The 13,963-nt window shown below is 49.8% G+C and overlaps 1 protein-coding gene across 5 annotated transcripts in view; it reads left to right on the top strand.

Annotated features, from left to right (window-relative positions):
• MCF2L (MCF.2 cell line derived transforming sequence like) overlaps nt 1-13,963 on the top strand; it is a 111,959-nt gene that overhangs the window by 49,073 nt on the left and 48,923 nt on the right. For all 5 annotated transcript variants that reach the window (XM_015587389.2, XM_025045016.1, XM_025045015.1 and 2 more), the window contains exons 2-3: nt 3,579-3,662; nt 6,901-7,015. In XM_015587389.2, the coding sequence (XP_015442875.1) occupies nt 3,579-3,662; nt 6,901-7,015 (199 nt within the window). The remainder of the gene's footprint in view (nt 1-3,578; nt 3,663-6,900; nt 7,016-13,963) is intronic.

The following is a 13,963-nucleotide window of genomic DNA, read 5'->3' as shown; positions in this document are numbered from 1 at the left end:
CCTCTCCCACCCTGTACCCCTCTGATTCAAGGCCCTTCTTAACTTCTGTCCTCAAAGTGACTCTGTGATGGGATAATTGCTTGGGAGTCTCCATTTACGTCTGGGTCAAGACAGGAATGTTGGAAACGGGTAGTTATCTGTAAAGCATTGTGCTCTTACAGAGACCTTCTGTGAAGGAGCTGGGCCCTGCCTGACCCTTTTATTGAGCTGGCGGGTTGGGGTGACCCCACTTCCTGTCCCAGACTTCTGACATTGGAGCAGCCACTCACACACACGGTGAAGGAGGCACTGCGGGGCTACGGCTCTCCTGCGTCGCCATCAAGCACCTCTATTTTCTTCTGAACCAGTGGCTGCAGCATAACTCTTCTACCAAATTAAATGCAGTGGACAAGGACCTTGAAAAAATCCGTCAGCACAAAGTGCAAAATTGCCCTGTCCTCGAATGAGAATAAAGGTGCAGGAAGGTTGGAAAATTATAAATATCCAGAGCCTGTTGTGCACAGAAGGCATCGTATGACAAACAATAAAAACCATGTGCCTTAATCACAGGTGGGAAATGTTTTTAATCATTTTCAGCTTTCTGAGGAGTAGCCAGTGACCATTTAAGATGTCAATGATTTTTATATAGTCCCTTTGTAATGAACATACCTTCGTGCAGTTTCCAACAGACTATGCACAAAATAACCCCATTTTTCAAATTTAAAATGGGGCATTGATCTAAGGTACAGTATTAGAATTAGTTCTGCCCCAGAAAATTCACAAGTGTTGGTTTCCACAGCTCGGCTGCAGGGTAACACATTGCACCAGTCAGCAGTCTGTGGGCTCTGCACCTCACATGGACAGTGACTGACCAGAAATTCTGGAACCAGCCTATGTACAAGCCAGAAAGAACTTTGCTGAATTAGTTGGATTTTAAATGATGCTCTGGGAAGTCATTCTCCTATTGTCCTCTCACTATATCGTTCCACACATGTTTGTTGAGCTCCTTCCATGGGAGCCACTGGGCCAGGCCCTGGGGGGTTGGACAGTGGTGAGTGTGGGCATAGTGGGTGTTCCATGGGGGCTGGTAGGATGCTGTGAGACCCAGGCCCAGGCAGAGAAAGGCCTCCCTGAAGACATGACATCTCAGCCGGGAACTGAGTAAGATTAGACTGGCAGACAGCAATGGGAAGAGCATTACAGAGGGGACAGCATGTGCAAAGGCCCTGAGGCTGGAGGGACATTGACCTGTTTGAGGAATTCTAAGAATGTGAGGGTGGCTATCACCCAAAGAGGAGAGTGGGTGACAAGACCCCATGGATGTCCCTCAATGGAACCAAATTCACATTGACAACAATGCAGCCAGTAAGACTGTCACTCTATCATCGAAAGTACAGAAATGCTCAGTAATATCATCTCTGTCTCTAATGTATGGGAAAGCCGTCCGCCATCAGGGTGAGCTGGACTCAGAGCACAGACAGCCCACAGTCCCTATAAGTGAGCTCAGGAACATGCGAGTTTACTCGTAAGAGGAAGCACTACCTTGAAGCCTCTGCCATGCAGAACCACTCAGAATCAAGTGTACGAATTACTGCAGAAGTGTCCACCATCAGAGGCCTCGACACTCATAGTTTTCGTTCCTCGCGGGTAGGTGAAATCTGGGGAGTTGAGTCCTGGCAGGCGATCTCTAGATCCAAGCCAGATGTCTCCAGGACCACAGCAAGGTCTGGGGAACCCCTCTGGCCCAGCGTCTATGCTTGTCACCGACGACGGGTCCCCACTTGTTAAAGGATTTGCCAGCTCACCGCGTGTGTGCTATTTTCTACTGCCCCCGAGACATCCCTAGACTTCAGGGAGATCCTTACTCCCCAGTGGTCTATGTTTCAATGACATGCTTCTCCCAGGGTTGCAGAGGTTGAACTTGAGGAAAGATTTCATATTTGGTAGTGCAGTCATTCCTTCCTTTGGAGAGAAGAAAAAAAGCACTGTAGAATCTAAACTTTCAGGCTGCCTAACATGAATCGCACCTAACATGCATTCCAAACAAACGAGATGTGGACCATCTTAAATCACTTCATCTGGAATTTAAAAATGTATATTCCAAGCTCTCTTAGAGCAATTGTTCCCAACCCTGCTTTTCTCCCACAAAGGAAAAGCGTTGGTGAGATATCTAAGTGCACACTGAGAAATGGCACCTGTGCCACCGAGCTGTCCATAAAAGGCTCAGCACTGTTCCAGATCTTTTGAGTTTGGGGAGCATTTACTGTTGTTCATTTCCTGACCCCGAATGCCACCATCGATTGCTCTGTTGGTCCCTAGCATGCCAGTGGCCCCGGTTCTGATCACTTCCTCATCAACACAGGCAGAATCAAAGAGCCAGCCAGTGTGGCGGTTCGCAGTTCCACAAAGGACACAGCTAGGATCTGTGGGACCCGCCTGTGTGTTTAATTATGTCACCTGTTTACACTTGCTTGTTTGCAAGACCAGAAGAACAGGATTTAAAGCTGATCTGTGTAGATAACGTTTTGCTGTCTCCGCTGGAATTTTCAGGGTAAAAGATCTCCATGACCCATATTTCCAGGCTGTTCGTAGCCTGGGTCTTAAACTGGTTGTAGAAGAATTGACCTTTTAATTTAACCATTTGCAGGTCATCAACATAAATCATGAGTCTCTTTAGAGAGATTATGTTGATGTTCAAAACTGCAGATTTTGCTGTACAACTAGGGTTTGGCGACATTAGACCTTGGCTGTAAATCACACGATCGCTAGCCTGGGATTGACTCAGAAATACAAAAGCACACTCAGTGTCTTGGTCCCCCGGCTGACACCCAGCATCACTTGCTTAGCAGTGACCTCACATCTTTAGTCAGTCTCTAGGTTTTCCCCTAGAGTCTTGCAAAACCTCCTTGCTTATGGTAGATGCCTCCAGGGTGTGGCTGGAGGTGCTGCCAGTTTAATCCCAGACCCCTAGTCTAGAACTCGAAGCCTGCAGCCTGCTAAACTGTTTTTCCCGTCGCCATCAGTCTTAGGGACTTGGCTCAGCGTCATTGTCAGGCAGGCAGTGAGGCCCCACATGTGAGTGTGTTTGAAGGCTGTGGGCCTGCTGCAGTGGCCAGGTTTCCTCGCTGAGCAGCAAGTCTGTGCATAGGCAACAGGTGAGGGCCCCAGGAGTTGACTGGACCACTTCCAAAACATGGGTGGAGACTCACAGAACAAAGCGTGTCTGTTCTCAGGGCTGCTCACTAACTCAGTCTTAAGGGCTGGTCCTCCAGCTCCCAGCCCTCCCCCCTGTTTCCCCAAGCCTCTCCTTCTGCCCGCATGTTTCTCTCTGTCCCCCTCCCTCCCTCTTTTCTCTCTGTCTTTCTCTATGCTTCTGACACACACCATATTTTAAATATTGATGAATCAATCACTCAGCACACAGCTTTTTGTGCTCTGAAAAACAAAGGTTTCTGCGTATTGGAAACAAATTCCTTTTCCAAGCATGTGACCGCTGGCCCCTCGGGTGTCTGCACGGGGCTGATCCAGACTTGGGTCAGAGTGAGGGTGAGGCAAAGTTTCCACCAAATGACAGGTGTGTTCGTCTGCTCTCTCCCCAGATGAAATCATGCACCAGGACATCACCCCACTCTGCGCTGCCGACATCCAGGACCAGCTAAAGAAGCGCTTTGCTTACCTGTCTGGTGAGTGCTGGAGGCTGGAAGCGTGGTGGGGAGGGTGTCTGCATGGCAGGTGGTTGGCCTCCTCTCGGTTCTCCATGGCCTAAGTGGGCCTATTCCACGTGGTGGGAACTGGGGACAATCCACTCGATGTAGCCTGCTCTCGGTTTAACTGAGAGCCCAGGAGCTGCTGTAGCGATGCCTATGAAGAAGGCCTCTCAGTGCTAGTTGGTGAACAGCCACAGGAAGAGCCGGCCAGAGGTCATTTGGGGTCCCGAGCAGGACGCAGCCTCAAGCACTACTGACTACAGTCTCCTGGAATCAGAACTTTCCTGCGACAGGTGAAGTAGGAACAAGATGGTGCGGCACAGTGTGCCTCTTTCTTCTGGCACCCAGGGCCTGGGGGGCCTCCCTCACTAAGCAACTCTGGTTCCTGCGGCTCCATCCTCCGGGAGAGTGGTGTGGCTGACATGGGCAAGGGGTTGGCACCGCCCCTCGGGTCCGTCTCAGCCAGCTCTGCACCCCAGCCCCTGTCCTGGCTGCTGCCCTCCTCTCGGGCTAAGGTTCCTCCTCCACCCTGTGGGCTGTCCTGCCGTCCTGCCCGGCTGGCCATCGTGAGCGCCTCCAGCCACTGGACAGCGTTATCGCATCGAGGCTGCAAAGGGCATGACCATTGCACCTGGAGCGAGCAGCTCACCCTCAGAGCTGCGTGGGTCACTTCTCTATCTGGGCAAGTCTAGCAGCCAAGGCTAATTCAGCACGAGACATGCCCACGTTCCTTGTGCTGTCAGTGGGGCCTTCCAATAACGAAGGAGCCCAACCTCTGCTATCCTCTTGGCCCCCTTTTTGCAGCTGGCCCTTTCCCCTTGGCCAGCAGGTTGGTGCTCTCTCCTGAACCCTGAGAACCAGCCCTGCCTCCAAGGGCCGCCCTGGCCTCCCTGGCACAAGAGCTGCTCCACAGGCCGGCCCCATATGGTCTGGGCCGACCTGACCCCAACACGCGGACCCAAGGTGCAACTCTGGGGTTTATGTACCTCAGCAAGAACTGAAAATCATGAGCAGGAAAATGGAGCCTCTGGGATTTATTGACAATGAAATGGCTCATTGATTTTCATGGAGTGATCACAGTGAGGGGTGCTGACTGCAAGGAAGAAAGAGAGAAAGTAGGGTATCCTCAGGAAAAACTAAAATCTCCCAACAGAACGGGTCATGGCCAATGGCAGAGAAACACTTAGGAAAGGAGCTGTAGTCTCTTTGCTGGTTCCTTCGCATCGCCTCAACTTCTTCATGCCTCGTCAAGAAACTGAAAGGCTCATGGCTTTAGTGCACTGGTGGCCCAGACTCATGACCTTGACCTTCCTCCAGGGTGTAACACAACTGCCCCTTGGCATCGGCATCACATGGTTACCTCTTTGGTACCTGGGGAGGTAGCAGAACCCCAGGATGTTCCCCCTAACCCAGACACACCTTCTCTCTTTTATTCAAAAGCCATCCAGACGCTCCAGAAGGGGGTTTGCAGATGTAGTTAAGGTCCCAAATCAACTGGCTTTAAGGTCATCCTTGGTGGGCCTGACTTAATCAGCTGAGCCCTCAGAGGGATTCCAAGTACCAGGGACAGAGATGCCTTGCTGCCAGCCATGAAGATGTCGGGGGGCAACCTGGCAAGGAATGTGGGACTCTTGGGGCTGAGAATGACCCTGGCCAACACTGGCAAGAATACGGGGACCTCAGTCCTACAACTGAGGGAGCTGAATTCTGCCAGCACCTGAATGAGCCTGGAAGATGAGCCTGGCCTCGGGTGAGACGACAGGTCCAGCAGACACCTGGATTTCGGCCTTCGAGGACCCGCCGGGCCAAGCCACGACTCCTGAGCTACGCAAGTGCAGGCTGGCAGACAGGGGTTGTTGGTTCACATTGCGAAGTCTGTAGGAACTCGTTAGAAAATGAACACAAGGTTTTAAACTTAAATGTCTAAAACAAACCTGGACCATCCTGGGTTTTCATCACAGCTCATGGAAACTCTCAGGCAACATGTGGAGGGAGTCGTCCTCCTCCTCTCCCTCCCACCTCCCATCCATCAGGAAATCCGGGATGAGGTCTCTGGCTGTGTCCACCTGGGGGGCTGACTGGAACGTCACCTCAGTCCCCTTCATGGAGCCTGCCGCTCCCTCCCTGGCAGTGCCTGGGCTTTCTCACCTCGTGGAGGGTGCTGGGCTATCGGATGCTTATGTGATGACCGGTTTCCAGGAGGGAGCTCTGAGCAGGGAGGGTGGACTCTTCAGTGTCTTACAGCCCAGCTTGGGAATTACACGGCATGACGCCCGCCACATCCGATGGGCCAGAATTGGGTCGCCAGGGTTCAATGGAAGAGAAGGGGACCCCGTCCCGGAAGGGAGCAGTGGCAGAGAGCGGCGTCGGCGTCTCTAGCCACCCAGGGTATGGGCAAGCAGGCAGACCAGAGCCCAGGCCTATGCGACTCCTGTCTCTTCTCACCTCCTGCCCAATCTGCTACTCCTCCCACTTCCTCGTAGGACAATTCAAATCCAATATATGCCAGACTAAACTCAGAGCCTTCCTGTCTAAGCCGGCCCCTCCCGACTGTCCCCATTGCATTGGAGCTGTCCTCATCTTCCCAGCCACTATTTCTGATTCCTCATGTGCCATCTTAATTTCTTCTCGTGAAACTGTCTCAGGCGCATCTCCCCTTGGAAAAGTCCCCACTGATTCCACCTGTACCCTCCCTTCATGCCGAAGGGGCAGCTTCCGTCGGAATGGAATTGTCCCACAAGTAGAACACTGGAGAAGCTACAAACCACACACAAGGTGTTAGGAGAGGCGTTAGGGCACAGCCCGAATGCAGTGTTGTGCAGTATTTAAAATGATGGTCCCGTCATTTATAAAGCACAGAAAACTATAGTTCACAATGTTAAGAAAAAAGCAAGACGCCAGCTTTATATTCGACATGGTCTCTATTACATCGAAAAATGCACTGAAAATAGTTTTGGAAAGAAATATGCCAAATGACACGGTGGTGAAATAATAGGTCATTATTTTAATTCATCTCATTTTGCGTGTGTGTGCATTCCAATTATGACCTTCAATAAGCGTGCATTTATTCCATAATAAAAAATATGATGTTGACGAACACACCTCAATTTTAACTGAAATATTCAGTGCTCATGACCTGTCGCTGTCGCATCCTGCTGACAGCGTGGGTGCCAATGCCCACCCGTGTTAAGTGCTGCCTTTGCTCTGTCCCCAGGCGGGCGGGGACAGGACGGCAGCCCCGTCATCACCTTCCCAGACTACCCGGCCTTCAGCGACGTCCCGGACAAGGAGTTCCAGAATGTCATGACCTATCTCACCAGCATCCCCAGGTGCGTGTCTGCTTCTTTAGAGAGGTTTACACATCTCCCTGAGTCTCCCAGTAGCTTTGCTAAGGATCTGGGCATTCGTCAGATAAGGAGGTTGTGGCTGAGGGGAGTTCGTGAGTCTGCTCGAGGTCACACAGCTGAGCAGTGAAGTACATGGGATCAGAATCCAGTTGTTCCAGCTCCAGAGCTGGCACCCTTCCCCTCACCTGCAGGAGATGTCCACTCCAGCCCACACCGCCCAGGGTCCGACGGAGCCCAGGGCACGTTTCCCGCCTCGCAGACAGTGTCCAGCCCCACACTAGCCGAGCAAGGCAATGCCAGGAAGGGGTCTTTCTTTCCACAAGAGGGAGGTCCCACTGCAGAGGTGGTCCTGAGACCCTCGGGGGCTGGGCCTCACCCTCAGAAGTGGTGAAGGTGTCACCTAGCGCTCTGGCGCAGGAGCTGCCGCTTCTGTTTAGGGTGCAGGGAACAACATGCTGCATAAGGACAGGAACAACCTCGTGGGTGACATTTTCTTCCACCTGCTACATGAAGTACGAGGAGGCGGAAGCGTAGGGGGACTTTAACCAGCAAAAAAGAAGCTCAGCATCCCAGGACCTTGGGAATACTTTCCTTCATTCCTTTCTGGCTTTAAGGATGAGTTTCAGAATTTGAATACCTTAGAGCTCTGTGAATTAGTCTAATCTAGAAAACAGACTGAACAGCAGGTTCAATCAACTGATACATGTCATACAAAAACTAACAACAATCAGTAACCACCGATCAGTGCTTAGGGGCCGGGGGTAGGGGGAGTGGGCATAGATTCTTCTAGCAACCTGGCATGTGGAAGGAGGGTGGTCTAGTGGACGTGGGTGGTGAGTGTCACTTGGCAGAAAGGTAGGCAATGTGCAGCCAGCGGTGAGGGGTTCCCCAGTCACCGTCTCATCGTCTTTTCTTGTTACCCACCTCAGTGTGCCAGGCTCCAGGCAACCAGGCAGCCGAGCTGAGGGAGGAGGGACTGAGCAGTTTTTCTTTAAGGGCCCCCTCTGTCTGGCCATGCCCTCTCAGGGGGCTGAGGGACATGCTTCATGGTGGGACTGCAATGCTGCAAAGCATCTCTATTTATTTTCTCCTTTGGCCCTCAGAACTGTAGTTGCACTTCTGGATATTTATCCAAAGAAAACGAAAACAATAATTTGTAAAGATCTATGCACTCCAGTATTCATGGCAGCACAATTTACAATAGCCAAGTTATAGTAGCAACCTAAATGCCCATCAACAGATGACTGGATAAAGAAATTATGGTTCATTATACAATGGAATATTACTCAACCATTAAAAAAAATGAAACCCTACCATTTGCATTGATATGGATGGACCTAGAGGTTACTGTGCTGAGTGAAATGAGGCAGACAGAGAAAGATAAATACTATATGATTTCACTTATATACTCTAAGGAACAAAAAGAACAAACTAATCAAAAACAGACTCATAAATATAGTGGACAATTTGGTGATGGACAGAGGGGAGGGGTGTTGGGGGTCTGAGTGAATGGGGTGAAGGGTTAAAGAAGTACAAATTAGTATTGACAGATGCATAGGGAATGAGTTAGCATTAACAGGTTGAGTAGGTGGAGGGTCAGGGGAGGGAGGGAGCAATTAAGGGGATCGTTTTATGAACTATATAGATGTCTAACCAATGTACTGTATACTTGAAACTAATTTAAATAAATAAAATTTTTAAAAAAATAACCGTAGTGACAAGAGGGCAGTTATCACGCCCATTCTGTAGATGAGGCCACTAGACCTTGGGGGACGATGTGACTAAGATCACACACCTAGAAAGTGCCCAGAAGATTCAGACTCCCCGTGTGATGTGACAGAGAGCGGTGTTCTTGGGGTGTGGGCCCAGGACAGTGCTCCAGCATGTGGTACACCCAGCTGCGGGACACCGAAATGCTGCAGGTCCCCCTGGCAGTAGGGACATGCTGGAACAAACCAGTAAGGGGCAGTGATTTCATCAGGAAATGATGAACTTAGCAGTGATTTTAGGGAAGAACAAGTTCAAGTGATTTAAAAAGAACACAGGATGGCTGCGGCTGGCAGCTCACTGTGGGCGCTGTGTGAAGTCTGGCTAGTGTGCTTCTGTACCGACAAACTGAGCCTCCCTTATGAGGACTGTCTCCCAGAGGTGGGGGGCAGTTCCACGTCCAGGAGAGGTGGTGGCCCCCCCCCATGGCCCCATGCTCCCAAGACTCTCTGTAGCTGGGCATTGGAGGGAGCTCAGCAAGATCAACATGAACAGCAAATGCTAAGTATGAGAGGTCACTCCTCAGTGTCAAAGCTGTTCTTGGTCCTTAGACCACCGAGCGACAAGCTGGCCTATCTCCTTCTCTTTACGGATCCTCCTTCTATTCATTTCCCTTTTGGAAAACATTGTAGAGTTATTCCATTGCCACTTCCCTTTTGCTGAACTGTAACTGAACAGAATCTGAGGAATTCAGAGGCTATGAGTGCTGAGAGAGCTCTGCACTCATATGTGCTTCATGATCTCTCTCATAAAGAGGCTCTAGAACTTTCCAGGGCCTCCTCACTGCCTATCTCATTTTTTCTCTGTCCTGTTCTCCTACCTTTATTTAGGGATCTAAAAATCCTATAGATTAAAATTTACTACGAGCCATCTCTGCAGTTATAGTCATGATTCCTGAACCCTTTCCAGCCTGTGGATGGAAACTCAGGTTTTCTGATCATTCTTTGATTTAAAAAGGTCGAAGAATTATCTTATAGCTGGAAATGTCAACACTCAACATTCTGAGCCTGATATGGAGGTGCGCCTTCTTCTCCCCAGGCCACAAGCAGGCAGGTGCTGGAAAGGGGGCAGCTGGATTTCTGATGCCCTCTTGGGACCTTCCAGGCTGGTACCATCCTCTCTGCTGGGTGTCATCATCCTTGCTGGTCTTGCTGGGCCTCAGCCCTTCTGGCCTCAGGGCCTTTGCACCTGCTGTTCCTCCACTGGGTCTCCGGAGACTCTCCTCGTACTCCAGGCCATCTCTTCAGGGGGCCCCTCCATCATGCCCACCACCCCTCCACCCTCAGACCCCTACTCCATCAGGCTTGGGGCTTATCTGAAATGGTAGTAATTAATTACAGCGTGGTTTTTGTCTGTGTCAGCCAAAAATGCAGGTCTCAGAAAGTGAGTACGCGGCCCCTCAGTAAATATTTGCTGGACAAATAAACTTTGTTTTCAGGCGAATAAAGTAAATTCACATAGGCCAAGCCGCCTAATAATACATAGGTTGTTCCCTGTGATCTCTCGCTCCAGCACACTTCTCTCTCCTTCAATCAGAATGAGCACACTTTGTTTCTCTCTTCTTTTATTTTTAAGGAGTTCTTATCTCCAATAGAAAGGAGCCTTTTCAGAACCATGATCTCCAAGAATGCATGCACAATTCATACGCATGATCTGAGAACAAGAAACACACATTTTCCTTTGAAAGCTGAGGAATTGTAGCACGTAACCTTTATTCTGTACAGTACATGGTGCTATAAAAGTGGCCAAGAGGCCAATCTGAATATGTGAAGCCTAGACCCATGGGCTCCATTTCCATTTCCATGTGTTTTCGGCTTCGTTTGTGTGTGTTTTATTCACATTTCTCTTCTCTCCCATCGAGGATGATAAAAAGCCTGAATGCTGGAGTGTTGGATCTGGAGCTGTCAGGCCCAATTCACCCTTTTCATCTATAAACAAACTAAATAATAAAACCCAACATACCCCTCATTTTGAAAGACAACTGCAGTGCCCCAACAAACAACAACATGAAGGACCAACAGAGAAAAGGAATTAGGTGTTACGTGTAGCTGGCCGGGCAGGCCATACAGAAGCCATGAAGGTCAGGCTGGCGCCCACACTTGTGTGTAAAACTCTGAGTCCACTGGCCTTCAAGGTGTTGTGTCAATCATGGTACCTTGAGTAGGTGCCTTTTAGGGTATATCATCTCTGAAAGAGGGAATAGTTTTGGGTGACATTCTAAAGAAGACAAAAGTGCAGTCTTTTATCAGTTCACACAGCAGTTACATTCCTAGAGAGTTCAGTGTACATTAAAAATGTGGAGGAGAAACACCTTGCGTCTGCAGGTAAAGCAAGGGTCCTCTGCATCTGTGTCTTCAGGGTGAGCAACCAGCTTGGTCACAAGGGGAGGATATTGACAACTGAGAGACACATCCAGAAGCACTGCAGTGGTCCTGGGGTGCTGCCCTTTGAGCAGCACCCGTGTCGGGGGCAACCTCTTCATTCTCCTGCAGGAACCTGGGGAGAGGTTCCCCTGCTCCCCACATACACGTCCACCCTCATTTGTAGGAGGAAGGGCTGCCACCTGGTGGACACATCCAGCATTGCGGTCAGTTCCTCAAATCTCAGTCCTAAACCTATTGGAGTCAGGAGCTGGGTGGGCGTTTTTTTCTAGAAAGAAGTAAAAATTCCTCATGCAGGCAGATCATTGGCACAGGACTTATTCCAAACTGCTGCTGAGCCAGCACAGCCTCTAAGTAGAAAGAGTGGAATTTAGAGCCAGATGCATGTTTTTAATATGAGTGCAAATTAAATGGACAAATCTTTCATGAAGACTGCTTCCAGGAGACACTCTTACCGTTGTTAACCAAGCATTAATTTTATCCTTTCAAAAAATAGATTATGTGCTGATTTTAGCTATCCTTCTGTTATTAATGCAAATGACGGGAGCCCCAGTTTTGGGCATTACATCTAATTAATAGTTACTGATCATTGCGAAATATTACACCGATAATGGCAGCTTTGACCAGATGTATCAGACATATGTAAATATGAAGCAAATTATTGTCCTTTGAAGAATGACTCAGTAGAGGGAACATGGAAGGACTTTATAAATTTTTGGCCGGGGTCATCTGGCATCCAGCCAACGTGGCCGCACCTTGGGGATATCCCTGTGAGCTCTCTCTTTGGCTAGAGGGCTGGGTTTTACAGCTCAGATGCCTACAACTTTTGCAATTCCTAATAGGGCTTGTTTGCCATCATCTCCCAGGCCTGGGTGGGGCCAGTCCCAGGAACTTGAGAGAGCAAGTGACTGAACCGCGTGCAAGGCCCGGAGAGAGGCCCTGAAACCTCCCTGCAGTTCTTACACAACTGGAAGAAAGGTGGAGGAGGGTGCCCTGGGCAGTTTACCCTGTCTCTGTCTATTGTGTGCTGGGCAACGTGGACCCAACAGTGAACAAAATAGATAAAATCCTGCTGCTTACATTCGCAGTAAATAACATGTACACAGGGACTGGGTTATGAAACAAGAAGAATGAGAGAGAAAGGAGGTGAGGGACGCCAGGAGGGGCAGTGAGAGGGGTGCCCCCATGAGTTACAGAAGTCAAGGGAAACTCAGGCATGGGGCACAGTTCTCACAAAGGCCCCTAGGAGAAGGGAAGGAGGACTTAGAGATGGCCTGACCATGATTTTGTGGGTAGTAGTCACCCGGGACAGGAAAGAGCAGGTAGGAGGGTTGTGTTAGGTTTCAGATGTAATTCTCATGTGCAGGGAGACTTCTCAGGGCGAGGGCTCACACCTCTGGGTACTGTGAGGTGAATCTGGAACTCCAGGGTGAGGTCTCAGCTGCGATGTGGACTTGGGAGTTGTGGGCATTTAAGTGGCGATGGCCTCATGGGTAGGATGTTGGGCAGAGTGGGGGGCCCAGGTGTTCCTGATGTAGAAGGTCAGTGGAAAGAGGAAATGCAGCAAGGGGAAGGGGAAAGTCAACCCCAGCCAGGGTCTCAGGAGCAGGGAGGGCCTCATCATAGGCCAAAAGGTCAATAGGCCATGGCCAATACACACCTACAACTTCTTACAGCCGCCTTCCCTCTCAAGTGTCCCAGCTGTGACAGTACATTATATGGTCATATTACTGATGAGTGAAATAAGTTGAGAATGAGGAATTCAATGGGATTCAATGGGATTCTCTTAACATACAGGCCTTTGAGAACACTGGAACAGCTTTGGTGGAGGATCGGGAATAAAACGTTTACAGGAGGAAATTCCATAAAAGTGGGAGGAGAGGGATCTGAGACAGTCGATATAGAACCTCTTTCCAGGATTTTGCTCCCAGGGCAGCAGAGAAATGGGCCAGTTAGCTGGTGAGGGGAAGACAGACGAGATTTTCTTCTAAGATAAGAGCAATAACAGCATGTTTATGCTGATAGAAATTGCCCAACGACAACAAAAAAAAGAGTGGTAACTATTCTATTTCTTTTACACTTAGCATGTGTTCTCTGTGTACCACCTCTGAGTCTAGCGCTAAGCACCTTGCAGTGGGGATTACAGAGCCCATCCAGCAGGTGTGAACGCCGAGGCTCCAGGCCGTACCTCTCCATCCCTACACTTGGATCTCTCCTCCACCTTCAGGCACCCCCTAGTCCACCTCCTTATCTCCTCTCACCCTAAACTGTGGCAAAAGTAACATTTCAGACTCAGTCTGATTCTGTCTCTCCCCATGAATGGAGTCGTTCGAGGCTTCCTCACGCAGGCACTGTGTACGCAAACACAGACACACACCCACATGCATATGTAGTACACACATATGTAGTACACACATATGCACACACGCACAGAGCTACACATGCACGTGCGCGCACACGCATAGGGTTGCCAACACGGAGGCAGTAGGTTTCTGGCTCTTTTCGGAAAACAGTTATAGCACTCCTGGGCTTGCCTTTCCACTCAGTAACCCTGCAACACCCCCTCGTGGTGGCCTTGGGGGCTTCGCTCACCTACGTACTCAAGGTTTGGAAGATAATATCAAGAGGATCACCTTCCTCCACTGCTGCAGTCTCTCCTCAGCCCCATTAAAACGCGATGCAGGAGCTCTTAGTGTTAATTGAAGCTGACAATGACGTTGACTTCCCATGGACCTGGTTCAAATACCCAGCTGCTTGGGAGACAATATTCCACCCCCAGCTG

This window comes from Pteropus alecto, unplaced genomic scaffold, assembly GCF_000325575.1.
Source record: "Pteropus alecto unplaced genomic scaffold, ASM32557v1 scaffold13, whole genome shotgun sequence".
Taxonomy (NCBI): Eukaryota; Metazoa; Chordata; class Mammalia; order Chiroptera; family Pteropodidae; genus Pteropus; species Pteropus alecto.
Note: the sequence above shows the minus strand (reverse complement) of the source record. Positions and strands in the feature narration are given on the sequence as shown.